Consider the following 19,606-nt stretch of genomic DNA (forward strand, 5'->3'; position numbering starts at 1 on the left):
AGCGTGGCTCAGTGGAAAGAGCACGGACTTTGGAGTCAGAGGACATGGGTTCGAATCCCGGCTCGGCCACTTGCCAGCTGTGTGACTGTGGGCAAGTCACTTCACTTCTCGGTGCCTCAGTTACCTCATCTGTAAAATGGGGATGAAGACTGTGAGCCCCACGTGGGACAACCTGATTCCCCTGTGGCTACCCCAGCGCTTAGAACAGTGCTCGGCACATAGTAAGCATTTAACAAATACCAACGTTATTACATTAAGAGCTCAATAAATACCAATGATCGATTGATTTAAGGGACTCAATTGGTTATTCAGTTGTTTTCCTCCTACCTTTCTTTGCTCCTCTCCCACTACAACCCAGATCATTTTTTTAAGGTATTTGTTAAGCACTTACTATGTGCCTGGCCCTGTTCTAAGAACTGGAGTAGAAACAAAGTAATCAGGTTGGACACAGTCCTAGTGGACAGAGCACGGGCCTGGGTGTCAGAAGGTCATGGCTCTAATCCCGACTCTGCCACTTACCTGTTGTGTGACCTTGGGCGAGTCACTTCACTTCTCTGGGCCTCAGTTCCCTCATCTGTAAAATGGGGATTAAGACTGTGAACCCCATGTGGGACAGGGACTGTGTCCAAACCGATTATCTTGAACCTACTCCAGCGCTCATAACAGTGTATGGTACATAGTAAGCGCTTAATGAATGCCATAGTAATAATTATTATTACGTCCCACCTGTGGCTCAGTCTTAATCCCTATTTTTTATAGACGAGATAACCGACGGACAGAAAAGTGAAGTGACTCACCCAAGATCACACAGAAGACAAGTGGCCAGATTAGAACCTATGTCCTATCACTGTGGATGGCACGACCATCCTTCCCGTCTCTCGGGCCCGCAATCTCGGTATCATCCTTGACTCGTCTCTCTCGTTCACCCCACGCATCCTATCCGTTACCGAGACCTGCCGGTTTCACCTTTACGATATCGCCAAGATCCGCCCTTTCCTCTCCACCCAAACGGCTACTTTACTGCTACGGGCTCTCGTTATTTCCCGGCTAGACTACCGTGTCAGCCTTCTCTCTGACCTCCCTTCCTCCTCTCTCGCCCCGCTCCGGTCTATTCTTCACTCCGCTGCCCGGCTCATCTTCCTGCAGAAACGATCTGGGCCTGTCACTCCCCTTCTTAAACACCTCCAGTGGTTGCCTATCGACCTCCGCTCCAAACAAAAACTCCTCACTCTAGGCTTCGAGGCTCTACATCCCCTCGCCCCTTCCTACCTCTCCTCCCTTCTCTCTTTCCACCGCCCACCTCGCACGCTCCGCTCCTCCGCCTCCCACCTCCTCGCCGTCCCTCGGTCTCGCCCGTCCCGCCGTCGACCCCCGGGCCACGTCCTCCCACGGTCCCGGAACGCCCTCTCTCCTCACCTCCGCCAAACTGATTCTCTTCCCCTCTTCAAAACCCTACTTAAAACTCACCTCCTCCGAGAGGCCTTCCCAGACTGAGCTCCCCTTCTCCCTCTACTCCCTCTACCACCCCCTCTTCACCTCTCTGCAGCTTAACCCTCTTTTCCCCCCATCTCCCTCTGCTCCTTCCCCTCTCCCTTCCCATCCCCTCAGCACCGTACTCGTCCGCTCAACTGTATATATTTTCATTACCCCATTTATTTTGTTAATGAAATGTACATCGCCTCGATTCTATTTAGTCGCCATTGTTTTTACGAGCTGTTCTTCCCCTCGACTCTATCTATCGCCATCGTTCTCGTCTGTCCGTCTCCCCCGATTAGACCGTAAGCCCATCAGACGGCAGGGACCGTCTCTATCTGTTGCCGACTTGTTCATTCCAAGCGCTTAGTACAGTGCTCTGCACATAGTAAGTGCTCAATAAATACTATTGAATGAATGAATGAATGAATACTACTCACTGAGCCTCATTCTCATCTCTGTCTCGAGCCCCCAGTTTGTTTAGAGAAGCAGCGTGGCTCAGTGGAAAGAGCCCGGGCTTGGGAGTCAGAGGTCATGGATTCGAATCCCAGCTCTGCCACTTGTCAGCTGTGTCACTGTGGGCAAGTCACTTCACTTCTCTGTGCCTCAGTTACCTCCTCTGGAAAATGGGGATTAACTGTGAGCCTCACGGGGGACAAACTGATTACCCTGCATCGACCCCAGCACTTAGAACAGCGCTCTGCACATCGTAAGCGCTTAACAAATACCAACGTTATTATTATTACCTACCAGGACCTTACTGGACGGGGGAGCCTTGGTAACACCTAGTATAAGTCAAATCATACCTCTGATCACCAAGGTTACTGTGGAAAGCTTTTTACTTCATTTTACCAGCTTGCAAGGGAGTGATACATACACACACACTCACTCACTTCACTCCACCAAGGGTCCAATACCAGTCTGTGCTCAAAGGAGCCTGTTCTGCCGAGGCTTCTTCTTTCTGCTTCCAAATGCTGCTCTCCTGCTATTTCTGCTGCTCTCTTGCTCTGTGTGCATTCTGTATATGTGTGTCTGCACGCCCCAGCATGCTTAACTCTGTGTGTGCCCCTTCACGATTCAAAACGACCGCCTTTTATCTGCCTTAGACTTCGCAGCTCTGGCTCTATGTAGCAGTCACTGACTGGTCCAGGCCCGTTACCGGTTAGAATATTAATATTTAGGGTATTTGTTAAGTTCTTACTATGTACCAAGCACTGTTGTAAGCGCTAAAATAGATACAAGGTAATCAGGTTGTCCCACATGGGGCTCACACTTTTAATCCCCATTTTGCACTTGAGGTAACTGAGGCACAGAGAAGTTAAGCGACTTGCCCAAGGACACACAGCAGACAGGTGGTGGAGCCGGGATTAGAACCCGTATCCTCTGACTTCCAGGCCTCTGACTCTTTCCACTAAGCCACACTGCTTCTAGAACAGGGAGAGAAAGCCATGTCTCCCTCCATGCTACATCCGCAAAGGCCCGCAATCACCTGCCTCAAGTAGAGCGTGTCAGTCTGTTCCTTGTTGTTCCTCACGCGATCACAAACAGTCTCTTAACAAGGCAGCTTGCTGTGGACTCACCACTGACGTCTTACTGATTCAATAGTATTTACTGAGCGCTTACTGAGTGCAGAGCACTATACTAAGCACTCGTTCCCTCTCTCCGTCTGGACACGTTCGCTCTCCCTATCTTCAAGGTCCTTCTGCAATCACATCTACGCTAGGAAACATCTTCTGATGAATCATTTCCCTCATGCCTGCCACTTCAGAAATTCCACATCAACTAAACACTTGGATACTCACTCCTCCGACAGTTGTGCTTACAACACATCTTTAAATTCTATTGCTTCCTCCTACAATCATAATTTCTATCAATCGATGGTAGTGACTGAATGCTTATTCTGCACAGAGCACTGAGGTGCTATCATAATAATAATGATAATGATAATTGTGGCATATGCTAAACACTCATGTAGACACAAAATAATCAGACTGGACATTATGCCTCTCTCACAGAGGGCTCACCAGCTTAAGAGAGAGGAAGAACAGGTAATTACTCCCCTTTTTACAAATGAGAAAAAATAATAATGTTGGTATTTGTGAAGTGCTTACTATGTGCAGAGCACTGTTCTAAGCCCTGGGGTAGATACAGGGTAATCAGGTTGTCCCACGTGAGGCTCACAGTTAATCCCCATTTTACAGATGAGGTCACTGAGGCACAGCGAAGTTAAGTGACTTGCCCAAAGTCACACAGCTGACAAGTGGAAGAGCCAGTATTCAAATCCATGACCTCTGTCTCCCAAGCCCATGCTCTTTCCACTGAGCCACGCTGCTTCCCTGAACGAGACACATATAGCAGACACATTCCCCGCTCACAACAATCTTAGAGTTTGGAAGGGGAGACAGGCATTAATACAAATAAATAAATGACAGATATGTACATAAGTGTTGTGTGGCTGAGGGGAAGTGAATAAAGAGTTGCAAATCAGGGCAAGGCAGAAGGAAGTGGGAGAAAAGGAAATGAAGGCTTAATCAGGGAAGGCCTCTTGGAAGAGATGTGCCTTCCCGCATGACTTGCCCAAGGTCACATAACAGACAAGTGGCAAATTCACCATTAGAACCCTGGTCTTTCTGTCTCCCAGGCCCAGGTGCTATCCATTTTATCTCCCTCTTCAGAACATCCTCACTTTGCAATCTTAAACTATAACCCTGAATCATTGGAAGCCTCCAGCCAGGCATTCCAACAAGGGAAAAACAACAATTTCTTTAACGTTTTATTAAAAAACATGAACTATGCATCAATATACTGAACCTCACTGGGCAGTAGAAACCCTTGAAGAGCCTGGGTTAGGCAGCTTCTATTTGTGAGGAGACTGGGGTTGACGGTGCACAAGGGAGGAGAGAGTAAAAGTAGTGCCAGACTCTGCAAACATACAATGAAATATGGCAACACACACAAAGGACAGTCTTTGTGTGCCAAGGATTGTGGATCTCACATTGGCCTTGTCAGTCTCTCGCGCTCTCTCTATCTCCCACACACATATACAAACACACACACACACCCAGAGATGAACTTCCAAATTAGTCAGTGGTGTCTTTTACTATGAAGAGATTCACACAAATGTATTTTCTGGAGGACAGATGTCAGGGCAATAGCCAACTCAATCAATTAATTATATTTATCGAGTGCTTACTCTGTGCAGAGCGCTGTACTAAACGCTTGGGAGACTACAACAAATCAGAGTTGGTAGACACATTCCGTGCCCACGATGAGCTTACAGTCTAGACGGGGAGAAGCATCCCCTGATGGCAGAAGAAGACTTAGCCGCCACACATCATCAGCTGTCGAGGAGATAAAAGGTTGGAAAAGCGATTTGGGTCCGCCACTAGGCCTTTCACCCTAAACCAAAGTCCCGTGTAAATCGGGAGTTGGTGTGCTAATAGTTTTCACCACCAGTGTGGTGAAATATTTCTATTAAATGTCTGACCTCCCCTTTAGACTCTAAGCTTGTCGTGGGCAAGGAATGGGCCCGTTTAATGTTGTAGTGTACTCTCCGAAGCACTTGGTAAAGTGCTTTGCAGCCAGTAAATGCTCAATAAATACCGCTGAATGAATGTACTCTGGGTTACAAAGCCCACAATTCCATCCTACGGAAAAGGAGCCCAAAAATGTGGGAAAAAGAAAAGGGCTGTGAGTCAGGATACCTAGGTTCTGATCCCATCTCCTCCACCTGCTGACTGTGTGGTATTGGGCAAGTCACAATTTCTTTGGTTTCTTCATCTGTAAAATAGGGCTTAAATATCCAGGCTTCCTTCCCCATAGAACATTAGTGCCATGTGGGACAGGGACCATATAATAATGTTGGTATTTGTTAAGCACTTACTATGTGCAGAGCACTGTTCTAAGCACTGAGGGAGATACAGGGTAATCAGGTCGTCCCACGTGAGGCTCACAGCTAATCCCCATTTTACAGTTGAGGTAACTGAGGCCCAGAGAAGTGAAGTGACTTGCCCACAGTCACACAGCTGACAAGTGGCAGAGCCGGGAGTCGAACCCATGACCTCTGACTCCGAAGCCCAGGCTCTTTTCACTGAGCCATGCTGAAAATATATGATAATAATGGTGGTATTTGTTAAGTGCTTACTATGTGCAAAGCACTGTTCTAAGCGCTGGGGGGATACAAGGTGATCAGGTTGCCCCACGTGGGGCTCACAATTTTAATCCCCATTGTATAGATGAGGTAACTGAGGCACAGAGAAGTGAAGTGACTTGTCCAAAGTCACACAGCTGACAAGCGGGGGATCAGGGATTCGAACCCATGACATCTGACTCCCAAGCTGGGGCTCTTTCCACTGAGCCACGTGGATATCTCTCTGGTTGTACTGTATCTACCCCACTGCTTAGCTTAGAGCTTGTCACAGTCAAGTGCCTGTCACAGTTTAAAGAATACTATGATTTTATGACTGTAAACTTGTCGTGGGCAGGGATTATGTCTCTTTATTGGTATACTGTACTCTCCCAAGGGATTAGTACAGTGCTCTACGTGCAGTGACCGTTCAGTAAATGTGAATGAATGAGCATTCTCCATGCAGAGGAGATGGTCTTCTCAACAACAGAGATGAGATCTCACAGTCAGCAGCACACTTTCAAAGGAAGGAAGGCAAATTCCCTATCTCCCTCAGGCCATAAATGGCTTCAGAATCGTTCCGCAGAATTGTGGTTCCTTGAGATAGAAAGCAGAGTAACTACTTGGTGTCCTGCTGGGGAACCCTCATTCATTAACCAAATATTATGTTCACCTTATTAAGAATCTTGCGCTCACCGCCGACCTGAAAAATATGAATTATGAATACCGTGGGCTGACGTCGGATGTGTACACACTGTCTTGAAATATAAATTCCCTCGCTTCCACCGCCTTAAATAAGCGGCTCTATTTTTAGAATTGGAAACAAAGTTCGGATGTCCTGTGGATCGTGGGTTGATCGTCTGGCCGGAGACCAGCAGCTGGCTCGGGAAGGACCAGCGATCGTGGGCGAACTCGGAGACGGAGGCGAGTTGGACGTGAACGCTTATATACAATGTCAGCGGGGAAGACGTGTAAAGCGAGGCTTACAGTTGGATTTTTGACATCTGGATGGAGCCCAAAGAACGAATCCAACCACGAAGACAGGCAGAAAACTGGCAGCACGCAGCGGCAAATGCAAAACGGAGACATCCGCTCGAAAATATTCTTCCCTAAATTAAGTTCCTACCAAGCCGACGCTTTCGCGGTGGCATCAGCTCCACGAGACAGAGAAGAGGTAGATGGATGGATTTCTGAGTTAGAGCTCTGAAGTTGTCAGCCCAGAGACTGAAAAATTCTTATTTACCAGTGACGCACAAGGATCAGGGGAAGATCGGAATCGGGGCCACAGGCGGAAAGATAAATGCTAGATGATGATGATGATGACATTTTGTTAAGCGCTTACTATGTGCCAAGCACTGTTCTAAGCACCGGGGTAGATACAAGGTCATCAGGTTGGACACAGTCCCTGGCCTATTTGGGGCTCACAGCCTTAATCTCCATTTTACAGGTGAGATAACTGAGGCCCAGAGAAGTGAAGTGACTTGCCCCAGGTCGTACAGCAGACAATCAGTGAAGCCGGGATTAGAACCCATAACCTTCTGACTCCCAGGCCCGTGCTCTATCCACCAGGCCATGCTAGAGTGAGGAGGCCTGGAAGGGAGCTGATTTCAAGTCCTGATTTCAAGAGAAGATGTGTGGCTTAGTGGGTAGAGCCCAGGCCAGGGAGTTAGAAGGATCTGGGTTCTAATCCCAGCTCCACCACTTGTCTGCCATGCGACCTTGGGCCAGTAATTTATCTACTCTAGGCCTCAGTTCCCTCATCTGTAAAATAGAGATGAAGACTGTGAGCCCTATCTGGGACATGGGACTGTGTCCAACCTTATTAGCTGTATCTACCCCAGTGTTTAATGCATTACCTAGTAAACAATAAACGCTTAACAAATAGCATAAAAATCCCCCAAAACACTGTCTGACTATTACATTCTAGGCTGTACAAGACCTATCAGATGGGTTTCATCCGGGATTTTATTGCCTTAAAAAATGAAAAAAATCTATGCTAAAGAGACTGCCAAGGTAGCCCATCAGCCTAATATGTTATACTGTACTCTCCCAAGCACTTAATACAGTGTTTTGCACACAGAGAGAGCTCAATATATTCCACTGAATGATTCAACCACATCTCATTTTCAGACCATTTATAAACACCATCATAGTGAGAAACTTCCAATGGGAAATCTTGGATTTTTTTCTTTATGGTAATATCAAGAGGACATTTCTGTTCAGGGTTATGCACGCTTCATTCCAGCACATCGTGAGGAACACGGACACAGTTGCTAAGGGCAGATTGTGAATTATACCCTATAATATACACGGTTCCAAAGATATAGTTTGATTGGCAGAAGAATAAAATAATCTCTAGGCTCCCTGTGTGCAAAGAACATGGCATTTCTTTATCCTGTCCTAACCAAGGATCTTAGTTCAGTACACTGCCATAAGTGGGTGCTCAATAAATGCTACTATTACACTACTATTACTACTCTCCTCCTCATTTCTTTATCCTGTCCTAACCAAGGATCTTAGTTTTTTTGATTAGTTTATTGCCATTGTTCTTGCCTGTCACCCCCAATTAGACCGTAAGCCCATCAAACGGCAGGGACTGTCTCTATCTGTTGCCCACTTGTTCATTCCAAGCGCTTAGTACAGTGCTCTGCACATAGTAAGCACTCAATAAATACTATTAAATGAATGAATGAATCAGTTCAGTACACTGACATAAGTGGGTGCTCAATAAATGCTACTATTACACTACTATTAATAATAATAATGTTGGTATTTGTTAAGCGCTTACTATGTGCAGAGCACTGTTCTAAGCGCTGGGGTAGATACAGGATAATCGGGTTGTCCCACGTGAGGCTCACAGTTAATCCCCATTTTACAGATGAGGTAACTGAGGCACAGAGAAGTGAAGTGACTTGCTTACGGTCACACAGCTGAAAAGTGGCTGAGTCAGAATTCGAACCCATGACATCTGACTCCCAAGCCCGGGTTCTTTCCACTGAGCCACGCTGCTTCTCAATAAATGCTACTATTACACTACTATTACTACTCTCCTCCGCATTTCTTTATCCTGTCCTAACCAAGGATCTTAGTTCAGTACACTGCCATAAGTGGGTGCTCAATAAATGCTACTATTCCACTATTACTGCTCTCCTCCTCCTCCTGCTCCTATTACTGCTACTACGAGAAGCAGCATGGCGTAGCGGCTAGGGCACGGGCCCAGGAGTCAGAAGGTCGTGGGTTCTAATCCCCGTTCTACCACTTCTTGTCGTGAGACCTTGGGCAAGTCACTTCACTTCTCTGGGCCTCAGTTACCTCATCTGTCAAATGGGGATTGGAACTGTGAGCCCTGTGTGGGACAGGGACTGTTTCCAACCCAATTTACTTGTACCCACCCCACTGCTTAGTACAGTGCCTGGCACATAGTAATTGCTTAATAAATACCACACTTATTATTATTATCATTACTAATAGTCCTAGTACAACTACTCTGCTACTACTAATAGTCCTCCTACAACCACTACTAGGGCTTAGCAGGAAGAGCACGGGCTTGGGAGTCAGAGGTTGCGGGTTCTAATCCTCTCCGCCACTTGTCAGCTGTGTGACTTTGGGCAAGTCACTTCACTTCTCTGGGCCTCAGCTATCTCACCAGGAAAATGGGAATTAAGACTGTGAGCCGTGTGTGGGACGACCTGATTACCTCGTATAATAATAACAATAATAATAATGTTGGTATTTGTTAAGCGCTTACTATGTGCAGAGCGCTGTTCTAAGCGCTGGGGTAGATACAGGGTAATCAGGTTGTCCCATGTGAGGCTCACAATCTTAATCCCTATTCTGCAGATGAGGAAACTGAGGCATAGGGAAGTGAAGTGACTTGCCCACAGTCACACAGCTGACAAGAGGCAGAGCCAGGATTCAAACCCATGACCTCTGACTCCCAAGCTCGGGGTCTTTCCACTGAGCCACCCTGCTTCCCCATATCTACTTCTCGTATGCTTCCTCGTATCTACCCCAGCGCTTATAATAGTCCTTGGTACATAGTAAGCACTTAACAAACACATCATTATTATTATTATTATATTTACTACTACTACTCTACTACTAGTAGTAATAATAACGATGGCATTTGTTAAGCACTTAGTATGTGCAAAGCACTGTTCTAAGCGGTGGGGAGGATTTTCATCAGGATTTTTTTTAAAGATTGAGAAGCAGTGGGTCTCAGTGGAATGAGCACAGGCTTGGGAGTCCTTCATTGAAAGTATTTATTGAGCACTTACTATGTGCAGAGCACTGTACCAAGAGGTTGTGGGTTCTAATCCCGGTTCCACTGCTTGTCAGCTGTGTGACTTTGGGCAAGTCACTTCACTTCTCGGTGCCTTGGTTACCTCATCTGGAAAATGGGGATTAAGACTGAGAGCCTCACGTGGGACAACCTGATTACCTCAAATCTCCCCCAGCACTGAGAACAGTCCTTGGCACATAGTAAGCGCTTAACAAATACCATCATTATTATTATTATTACTACTCTATAACCACTGGTAGTATCACAACTATTACTCTACTACTAGTACTATTCTAGTTCTACCAGTCACTTGACTTCTCTGGGCTTCAGTTCCTCATCTGGAAAATGGGGATGAAGGGTGTCAAGCCCGAAGGGGACAGCGACTGGGTCCAACCTGATTAACTTGAACCTAATCCAGAGCTTAGAGCGGTGCTTGGCACACAGTAAGCGCTTAACAAGTACCATGATAATAATAACTATAATGATTAATAATGTTGGTATTTGTTAAGCGCTTACTATGTGCAGAGCACTGTTCTAAGCGCTGGGGTAGATACAGGGTCATCAGGTTGTCCCACGTGAGGTTCCCAGTTAATCCCCATTTTACAGATGAGGTAACTGAGGCCCGGAGAAGTGAAGTGACTTGCCCACATTCACACAGCTGGCAAGGGGCAGAGCCGGGATTCGAACCCCTGACCTCTGACTCCCAAGCCCGGCCTCTTTCCACTGAGCCACGCTGCTTCTAGCATTATCTGATACTAATAACTATTATTATTATCATTATCAGTGCCCAACTCACCACAGGTCAGTTCGGTCTCCTTGAGGTTGCGAAAGGCCAGACCTCGTAGGGCACTGGGGTAGGCACAGAGGGTTTCTTCTGCTATCCGCACCGATGCACTTCGGGCCCACTGAAGGACCCATCTTAGATTGCAGTCGCAGATGAGGGAATCCGTGTTGAAATGTCTTGGGAAAGCAAAAGCGAAAGACAAATGAAAAACACTCAAAACCCAGAATATAATAATAATGTTGGTATTTGTTAAGCACCTACTATGTGCAGAGCACTGTTCTAAGCGCTGGGGTAGATACAGGCTAATCAGGTTGTCCCACGTGAGGCTCACAGTTCATCCCCATTTTACAGATGAGGTAACTGAGGCACAGAGAAGTTAAGTGACTTGCCCACGGTCACACAGCTGAAAAGTGGCAGAGCCGGGAATCAAACCCATGACCTCTGACTCCGAAGCCCAGGCTCTTTCCACTGAGCCACGCTGCCTCCCTATATCCTATATAGGATATTTAGGATATATAGGAGATAGGATAGGAATATCCTAACTCCACCATTGGCCACTGTTGTGACCTTGGACAAGTACATTAACCTTTCTGTGCCTCAGTTTCCTCATCTGGGAAATGGGGATAAAATATCTGTTCTCGCTCCCTCTGAAACTATGAGCCCGGGGTGGGACAGGACCGTGTTTGCCCGGCTTAAATTTTATCAGTCCCAGAGCTTAGGATCCTGCACGGGGTAAGTGCAGACAGTGAGAAGCAATGTGGCTCAATGGAAAGAGCACAGGCTTGGGAGTCAGAGGTCATGGGTTCTAATCCCCGCTCTGCCACTTGTCAGATGTGTGACTTTGGGCAAGTCATTTAACTTCTCTGTGCCTCACTTACCTCATCTATAAAATGGGGATTTAGACTGTGAGCCCCACGTGGGACAAGCTGATTACCTTGTATCTACCCCAGCACTTTGAACAGTGCTTGGCACATAGTAAGCGCTTAACAAATACCATTATTATTATTACTGAAGGGAAGGGAGAACAGGTATTTCATTCGAAAAGAAAGAAGTCCCAGGGAGGTTGTGGCCTAGTTGGAAAAAGCAGGTGCTGGGGAGTCAGAGACTCTGGGTTCTAATCTCAGATCAATCAGTCAATCCATCTATGGTATTTACTGAGCACCTACTGTGCACAGAGTACTGAACTAAGCGCTTGGGAGAGAACAATGTAACAGTGTAAGAGACACAATCCCTGCCCACAACAAGCTAATGGTCTAAAGGACTGTACTAAGCTCTTGGTAAAGCACAATACAACAGAGTTGGTAAATTTGATTCCTGGCCACAAGGAGCTTACAGACTAAAGGGCCAATTGCCTGCTGTGTGGCCTCAGGCAAATTACTAAACTTCTCTATGCCTCAGTTCTCTCATCTATAAAATGGGGATTCAATATCTGTTCTCCCTCTTCCATAGACTGTGAGCCCCATGTGGAACAGGGGTTGTGTCTCATTCATTCATTCAATCATATTTATTGAGCGCTTACTGTGTGCAGAGTACTGTACTAAGCCCTTGGAATGTACAATTCGGGAACAGGTAGAGATAATCCCTGCCTAACAACGGGGTTCACAGTCTAAAAGGGGGAGACAGCAAAGCAAAAGAAGTAGTCAGGCATCAATACCATCAAAATAGATAAATACAAGCATAGATATATACATATCATTAATAAAATAGAGTAATAAAAATATATACAAATATACACAAGTGCTGGGGGAAGGGGAAGGGGGTAGAGCAGAGAGAGGGAGTGGGGGAATGGGGAGGGGAGAAGGGGCAAAGGGAAAGGGACGGCTCAGTCTGGGAAGGCCTCCTGGAGGAGGTGAGCTCTCAGTAGGGCTCTGAAGGGGGGAAGAGAGTTAGTTTGGCAGATGTGAGGAGGGAGGCCATTCCAGGTCAGTGGTAGAATGTGGGCTGGGGTCCTATTGATCCTATTTTAATACTAATAATAGTAAGTGCTTAATAATCATAATAACGTTGGTACTTGTTAAGTGCTTACTATGTGCAGAGCACTGTTCTAAGCACTGGGGTAGATACAGGGTAATCAGGTTGTCCCACATGAGGCCCACAGTCTTAATCCCCATTTTACAGATGAGGTAAGTGAGGCCCAGAGAAGTGAAGTGACTTGCCCACAGTCACACAGCTGACAAGTGACAGATCTGGGATTCGAACCCATGATCTCTGACTCCCAAGCCCGGGCTCTTTCCACCGAGCACGCTGCTTCTATTGTATTGCATCTATCCTAGCACTGAGAACAGTGTTTGGCCTATAGTAAGCGTCACAAATATTATTACTGAAGAGTATGAGGTTGTTTGTGTATGGCATTCATTAAGGGCTTTTTAAGTGCCAAGCACTGTGCTGAGAGCTGGGGTAGAGTACTCAGATTAGACACTGTCCCCGTCCCACTTAGGGCTGAGAATCTAAATAGGAGGAAGAAGGATTTAATCGCCAATTTACAGATGAGGCAACTGAGGCCCAGAGAAGCGAAGCGACTTGTCCGACGTCACCCGGCAGACAGGAGGCAGAGTCGGAATTAGAACCCAGGTCCTCTGACTCCCAGGCCTGCGTCCTTTCCGCTAAGCCATGCTGCTCTCAGACCAAGCTGGGATTAGAATGCAGAACCCTTGACTGTCAGTCCCCTGCTCTTTCCATTAAGCCACGCTGCCTGAAATAAATCAGCTTCCCGTCAAGGGAAATCAAGCACACACAGTTGGTTTTGCTCGGGGTCACTGTTTTCGCCATAAACCATCCAACCTGCCGAGAACTTTCTCCTGCACGCAGTTTAAGTGTGCATACATCTTACTGAGGCAATGCTTCAAGCCGGAGAGCCGTGTGTTGTAGGAGCTGAATATAAAGGAGGACCATGGAGAGGGAAGGAACTTGGAGTTATTTTTCCCGTTCAGTAAGTCAGAGGTTTTATTACTTCGACCAAGGGACCAATTCATGCAATAGTTTATTGTCCAACTTGGTCCTTTAGGGTAGGATGGAACTCGAGGATTCAGCAGAGTGCTTGGCACATAATAAGTGCTTAGCGGCATGGCCTAGTGGGTAGAACACAGGTCTGGGATTCAGAACGTCGTGGGTTCTAATCCCGGCTCCGCCACCTATCTGCTGTGTGACCTTGGGCAAGTCACTTTGCTTCTCTGGGCTTCAGTTCCCTCATCTGTAAAACGGGGATTAAGACTGAGCCTTGTGTGGGACAGGGACTGTGTCCAACCCATTTATCTTGTATCTACCCCAGCGCTTTGAACAGTGCCTGGCACAGAGTACGCGCATAACAAATACTATAACAAATATCACAATTATTTTCCATCATTAAAGATAAGGAAGAGAGGAAAGAAAAAAAAAGTCTGGCCACGTTGAGATCGAAGAGGTTCTTGAGGGAGTAATTTTATGATTCTCTTCTGGAACATTGTGGAGAAAGAAACATTTAAGTTGTTTATTCCTTTCTCCCCTCTCCCAGGATCTGGCTAGGAGAGAAGTGGAAAGTGATGGGATAGCAGAGATGGGAGGGTGGGCTGGGAATCCACCCCCTCACCTTCTTTTCCCTCCCTATTCTTCCCCCTTTCCCCCTCTACAGCTCTTATGTATATATCTGTCGTTTTATTTATTTATATTGATGCCTGCTTACTTGTATTGATATCTTTCTCGCCCCCTCCAGACGGTAAGCTCGTTGTGGGCAGGGATTGTCTCTCTTTATTGCTGTATTGTACTTTCCCAAGCGCTTAGTACAGTGCTCTGCACACAGTAAGTGCTCAATAAATAACGACTGAATGAATACTACCTCCCCACTATGCACTAGACTCTGTAACCCCTAAGTACTTCGATACCCTACCCCCACAGCCTATTTGCACTATCCTTATACTCTCTAATCTATTTTGATATCCATCTCCCCTGCTAGATTTAATCTCCATGAGGCTATGAAGCCTGCCCCCCTCCTCTATCATACTCCCTGCATTCTTAGCACAGTGCTCTGCACATTATGAGTGCAATAAGCGCCTAGCACAGTGCTCTGCACACAGTGAGCACTTAATAAATACAACTATAATTGACTGATAAAACATTCATAGTCCAGGCATCTCAAGATCATGGGCTTGGGAGTCAAAGGTCGTGGGTTCTAATCCCGGCTCTGCCGCTTGCCAGCTGTGTGACTTTGGGCAAGTCACTTAACTTCTCTGTGCCTCAGTTCCCTCATCTGTAAAATGGGGATTAAAACTGTGAGCCCCACGTGGGACAACCTGATCACCTTGTATCCCCCAGTGTTTAGAACAGTGCCTTGCACATAGTAAGCACTTAACAAATACCACCATTTTTTTATCTTTTTTTACTTATTTTCTTAATGCTATTTATTAAGTGCTTACTGTGTGCCAGGCAATATACTAGGACCTGGGTTAGATACAATCAATAATCAATTAATCATATTTATTGAACGCTTAGGTGTGCAGACCACTGTACTCAGTGCTTGGGAGAGTATAATGTAACAGACACATTCCCTGCCCACAGCCAATTAGATTGGACACGGTCTAATCTGGACACAGTGTCTGGCCCACACGGGGCTCACGGTCTACAGATGAGGTGATTGAGGCACAGAGAAGTGAAGTGACTTGCTCAAGATCACACAGCAGACAAGTGGCAGAGCAGGGACCAGAACCCAGGTTTTCTGACTTCCAGGCCCCTGCTCTGTCCACCAGGCCACGCGACTTCTCTTGGTCAGCAGTAGCGTTTATTGAGAATCTATCGAATGTGAAGCATTGAATTTGGCACATGGAAGAGTATCAGAGATGCAAGAAATACAATTATTGGCCTTCCAGCTACTTACAATAGAAAATGAGACTGCCACATACCCCCTTCCCGCCCCACAGCACTTGTGTACTTATGCACATATTTATTATTCTATTTATTTTATCAATGATGTGTATATATCTATAATTCTACTCATTTATATTGATGCTATTGATGCCTGTTTACTTGTTTTGTTTGGTTGACTGTCTCCCCTCTTCTAGACTATGAGCCCATTGTGGGGACTGTCTTTGCTGCTGAATACTTTCCAGTGCTTAGTACAGTGCTCTGCACACAGTAAGTGCTCAATAACTACGACTGAATGAATGAATGAAAGTTACTTGTCTGCTGGAAGTGGCTATTGCTCACATCACCTCCTGAAACGTTTTTCATTACCTGTTGGGTTTTGGAGAGGTCTCGGAGACAGAGAAGTTAATTGGGTACATTTTCTACCCCCCATTGCTCAGTGGCTTGGCGGTTATAAGGAATGAGCTCAAGGTCCTCGCTTTGGATCGGTCAACCAAAGAAATGACAAAGTTTTGGACTGTGAGTAATCTAGGACGAAACAGCGTGTGACGTAAATCATACTTACAAGGCTTTCAGGGCTAAAAGCTCAGAAAAAAGTCCGTGCATTAGACTGGAGAAAATATTTCCCGATAAATTCCTGGGGGAGAGAGGAAAAAAAAGTCAAATAGGAAATTAGGCAGGAGACAAAAATGGACATTTTAAGGGGAAGTTAAATCTAGGTATGTGCTCAGCATGGGTGAGGTGATTTGTAAATGAACAAACCTTAAAACTACCAGTGTTAAATTACTTTCTTACAAAAAGACTCAGAGAAATAAGTCGGCTGCTCTATTGTATCAGGATGTAACCGAAATGCGACAAAGCCAACGAAAAGGACTGCGCTTTCAAAGACCACAGATCTCTTCGGGATCTCTCAGAATAAAATAAAAGCCAGGCACTCTCCGGTTGACCCAACAATCCATCTTTCACTACATCCTGCTCAAAGCAAGGAAGTCTTGGTCCCTTACTATCGCGATCCCTGTCAATTACCTGGCAATCTAAATAAATCCAGGGAGCACAAATGGAAGAAGAAGGTCCAAGAGAAAGAGAGGAAATGGTTTCAATATATATTCAATATATAGGCATTTCCTTCCATTCCTCACTGGATTTTCTCTTGACCTCATGAAGGAAACCTTCTGGTGAAAGTGGTCAGTCCCTCTTGAGATGAGCTGGGAAGAGGTCAGATGCCTTGTCAGGCAGAACAAAGCAAAACTCTGATATTGGGGCATGGGAAGGATGTGCAGGTTATAGGTAAACAGTCAATCCATCAATAATAATAATAATAATAGTATTGGTTAAGCGCTTACTATGTGCTAAACACTGTTCTAAGCTCTGGGGAGATAAAAGGTTATCAGGTTGCCCCAGGTGGGGCTCATAGTATTAATCCCCATTTTACAGATGAGGTAACTGAGGCACAGAGAGGTTAAGTGGTTTGCCCAAAGTCACACAGCTGACAAGTGGCGGAGCCAGCATTAGAACCCATGCCCTCTGACACCCAGGCTCGGGCTCTTTCCACAAAGCCAAGAAATTTACTGAGTGCTTACTGTATGCAGAGCACTGGGCTAAACCCTTGGGAGAGCACAATACAACAGGGTTGGTAGACACGTACCCTGCCCACAATGAGCTTATAATCTAGGGGACCATCAGTGGTATTCGTTGAGCACTTACCGTACAGAGAGCACTGTCCTAAGTGCTTGGGAGATACAGAAGAGTTGGTAGACATAATCCCTACCCTCCAGGAGCCCACAATCCAGAAGGGACAAAGGATGGCTTTTTTTTTTGGCCCTAAAAAGGTCTTGTCTTATGCCGAGTCGTCTTCGACCCTCAGCGATGCCATGGACACACGTCTCCCAGAACGCCTCACCTCCATCTGCAATCCTTCTGGTAATGGATCATAGAGTAATCCGGAAGTGGTTTACCATTGCCTCTTCCAAGCTTTAAACCTGAATCTCCACCCTCGACTCTTTCCCGTGCCGCTATTGCCCAGGACAGGAGAGTTTTGACTTGTAGAAGATGACCTGCCCCTCGCTAGACCCTGCCCAAGCTAGGAATGGAATGGACAGGCCTCTGCCTGACTCTCTCTCCCGTAGTCGAGACTGGTAGAGGACTGGGAACTCTCCAGGTGTGACCCTGAGAGGCGATAAATGACTGGTAGGGGGTTCAAAAAGTGGCTGCTCCAGAAAGGTTGGGGAATTCATCTTGGAAAACCTTAAGGAGAAAGATGATAGGTTTGGAAAGCTCTGAACATGGAAATTGGCAAGGAATTCATTCTTTGCAGCAGAAAAGATGTGAGCAAAAGGTCAGAGTCAAGAGAGTTATGGGTTAGATACAGCAAGAAAGTCAGCATGGCAGAAAAATTACGGTCAATTATAAGCTATTATAATTAAATTATCATCTGCAACTTTCTTTTCTAAAAGGGAAATTTTCATGTGCCAAATAAATGGATGCATGCATCCCAGTGAACTCTTGTATCAGAGCAAAGAAAACTATGAAGGCCACACATTTGGGACTTGAAACACGGTTTCTTTTTTAAGAGTTAACCGTAGGAGTCTTTGTTGGGGAGAAGAAAAAGATGAATTACTGTCATATTGTTCTAGGAAGGTGCCTCACCAGCTATTCGTTTCACACATTTTAATAGCAGATATTGCGAAGGATAAAATCACAGCTCGAGCTTAATGCTTCTGGATTAGAGAGCCCGGAGCCCTTAATGTAACTCTTCACAGACTCTTGACAACTCAGTTAGCATTTCCTGAAAAGACAGCTAATTATTCTCCTGTGGCTGTAGCTGAATAGGAACACAAGGAATCAGAGGATCCTATTCTTCTCCTTCTCTCACCAAAAAAGAATAAATTCCACCTCCTCAGGATTTACTGCTGGGCACTACTGTGGGTAAAAATCTTCGAACACATTTTTTGCCCCCTGCTGAAGCTAAAAAGAGCACAGGCACAAATGCTTGGTAGTTTGCTAGATTAGAACACTCTTCTGATGAGTGGGATCAATCTGTCTGATTTTTGATTCCTTCCTTTCCCCCTCACCCCCGTCTACCCCCCATAAATATGAACACTACAGATATATTATTTCCTGGTGGGCAGAGATCACGTCTACCAAGTCTTTTGCATTCTACTCTCCTAAGTGCTTAGTACAGTACTGAGCACACAGTAAGCACTCAATAAATACCACTGATGAATTGACATTATATTTCACTTTTGGAAATAGCCCAATATCGGCCCTCCTGTGTAAACTCCTTGTGGGCAGGGGACGTTTAGCTTGCTCGCTTATATTCAGTCATTCAATTCAATCGTACTTACCGAACGCTTACTGTGTGCAGAGCACTGGACTAAGCGCTTGGGAAAGTCCGATACAACAATAAACAGTGACATTCCCTGCCCATAATGAGTTCACAGTCTGGGCATCGGATGGGGAGACAGACATGGATGCAAAATAGATAAACTTACAGATATGTACATAGGTCCTTCGGGGTTGGGGGGGTTGGGGGAGAAGAGCAAAGGGAGCAATTCAGGGCAACGCAGAAGCTTCCCAAGCTTTTAGCGCAGTGCATTGCACCCGGAGGGTACTCAGTATACTACTGCAACTATTACCATCGAGAAAGGTTAACTGTGATCTCCCAAACCACTTTCAAGCAGAAGGTTCTTCTCTCTTTGCAGCCAGTACTTAAAACTATAACTTCATCTAATGTTTATTAGGATAAGCCTAATAATAATAATCGACGTGTTTACTCAACTCACTATAAACTAAGTACTGAACTAAGTGCTGGGTTAGATACCAGCATGGGCGAGATACCCGAAGCAGCATGGCCTAGTGGACTGAACACGGGCCTGGGAGTCAGAAGGCCATAGGTTCTGATCTTGGCTCTGCCACTTCATTCATTCATCCGATCGCACTTACTAAGCACTTTCTGTATACAGAGCACTGTACTATGTGCTTAGGAAAGTACAATACAGCAAAAAAGAATGATAATCCCTGCCCCAAATGAGCTCAGAGTCTGGGGGCGGAGACAGACATCAATATAAAAAAAAAGATACAATATAGAGTTACAATAAAATATAGAGTT

General features: G+C 45.8%; 1 protein-coding gene across 2 annotated transcripts in view; it reads right to left on the reverse strand.

The window, feature by feature from the left end:
• ADGRA1 (adhesion G protein-coupled receptor A1) overlaps positions 1–19,606 on the reverse strand; it is a 679,465-nt gene that overhangs the window by 410,544 nt on the left and 249,315 nt on the right. For both annotated transcript variants that reach the window (XM_029061334.2, XM_029061335.2), the window contains exons 5-6: positions 16,064–16,135; positions 10,678–10,841 (exon numbers count right to left, since the gene is read on the reverse strand). In XM_029061334.2, coding sequence (XP_028917167.1) covers positions 10,678–10,841; positions 16,064–16,104 — 205 coding nt within the window. In that variant the 5' untranslated portion in view covers positions 16,105–16,135. The remainder of the gene's footprint in view (positions 1–10,677; positions 10,842–16,063; positions 16,136–19,606) is intronic.

Source organism: Ornithorhynchus anatinus, chromosome 3 (genome assembly GCF_004115215.2).
Source record: "Ornithorhynchus anatinus isolate Pmale09 chromosome 3, mOrnAna1.pri.v4, whole genome shotgun sequence".
NCBI lineage: Eukaryota > Metazoa > Chordata > Mammalia > Monotremata > Ornithorhynchidae > Ornithorhynchus > Ornithorhynchus anatinus.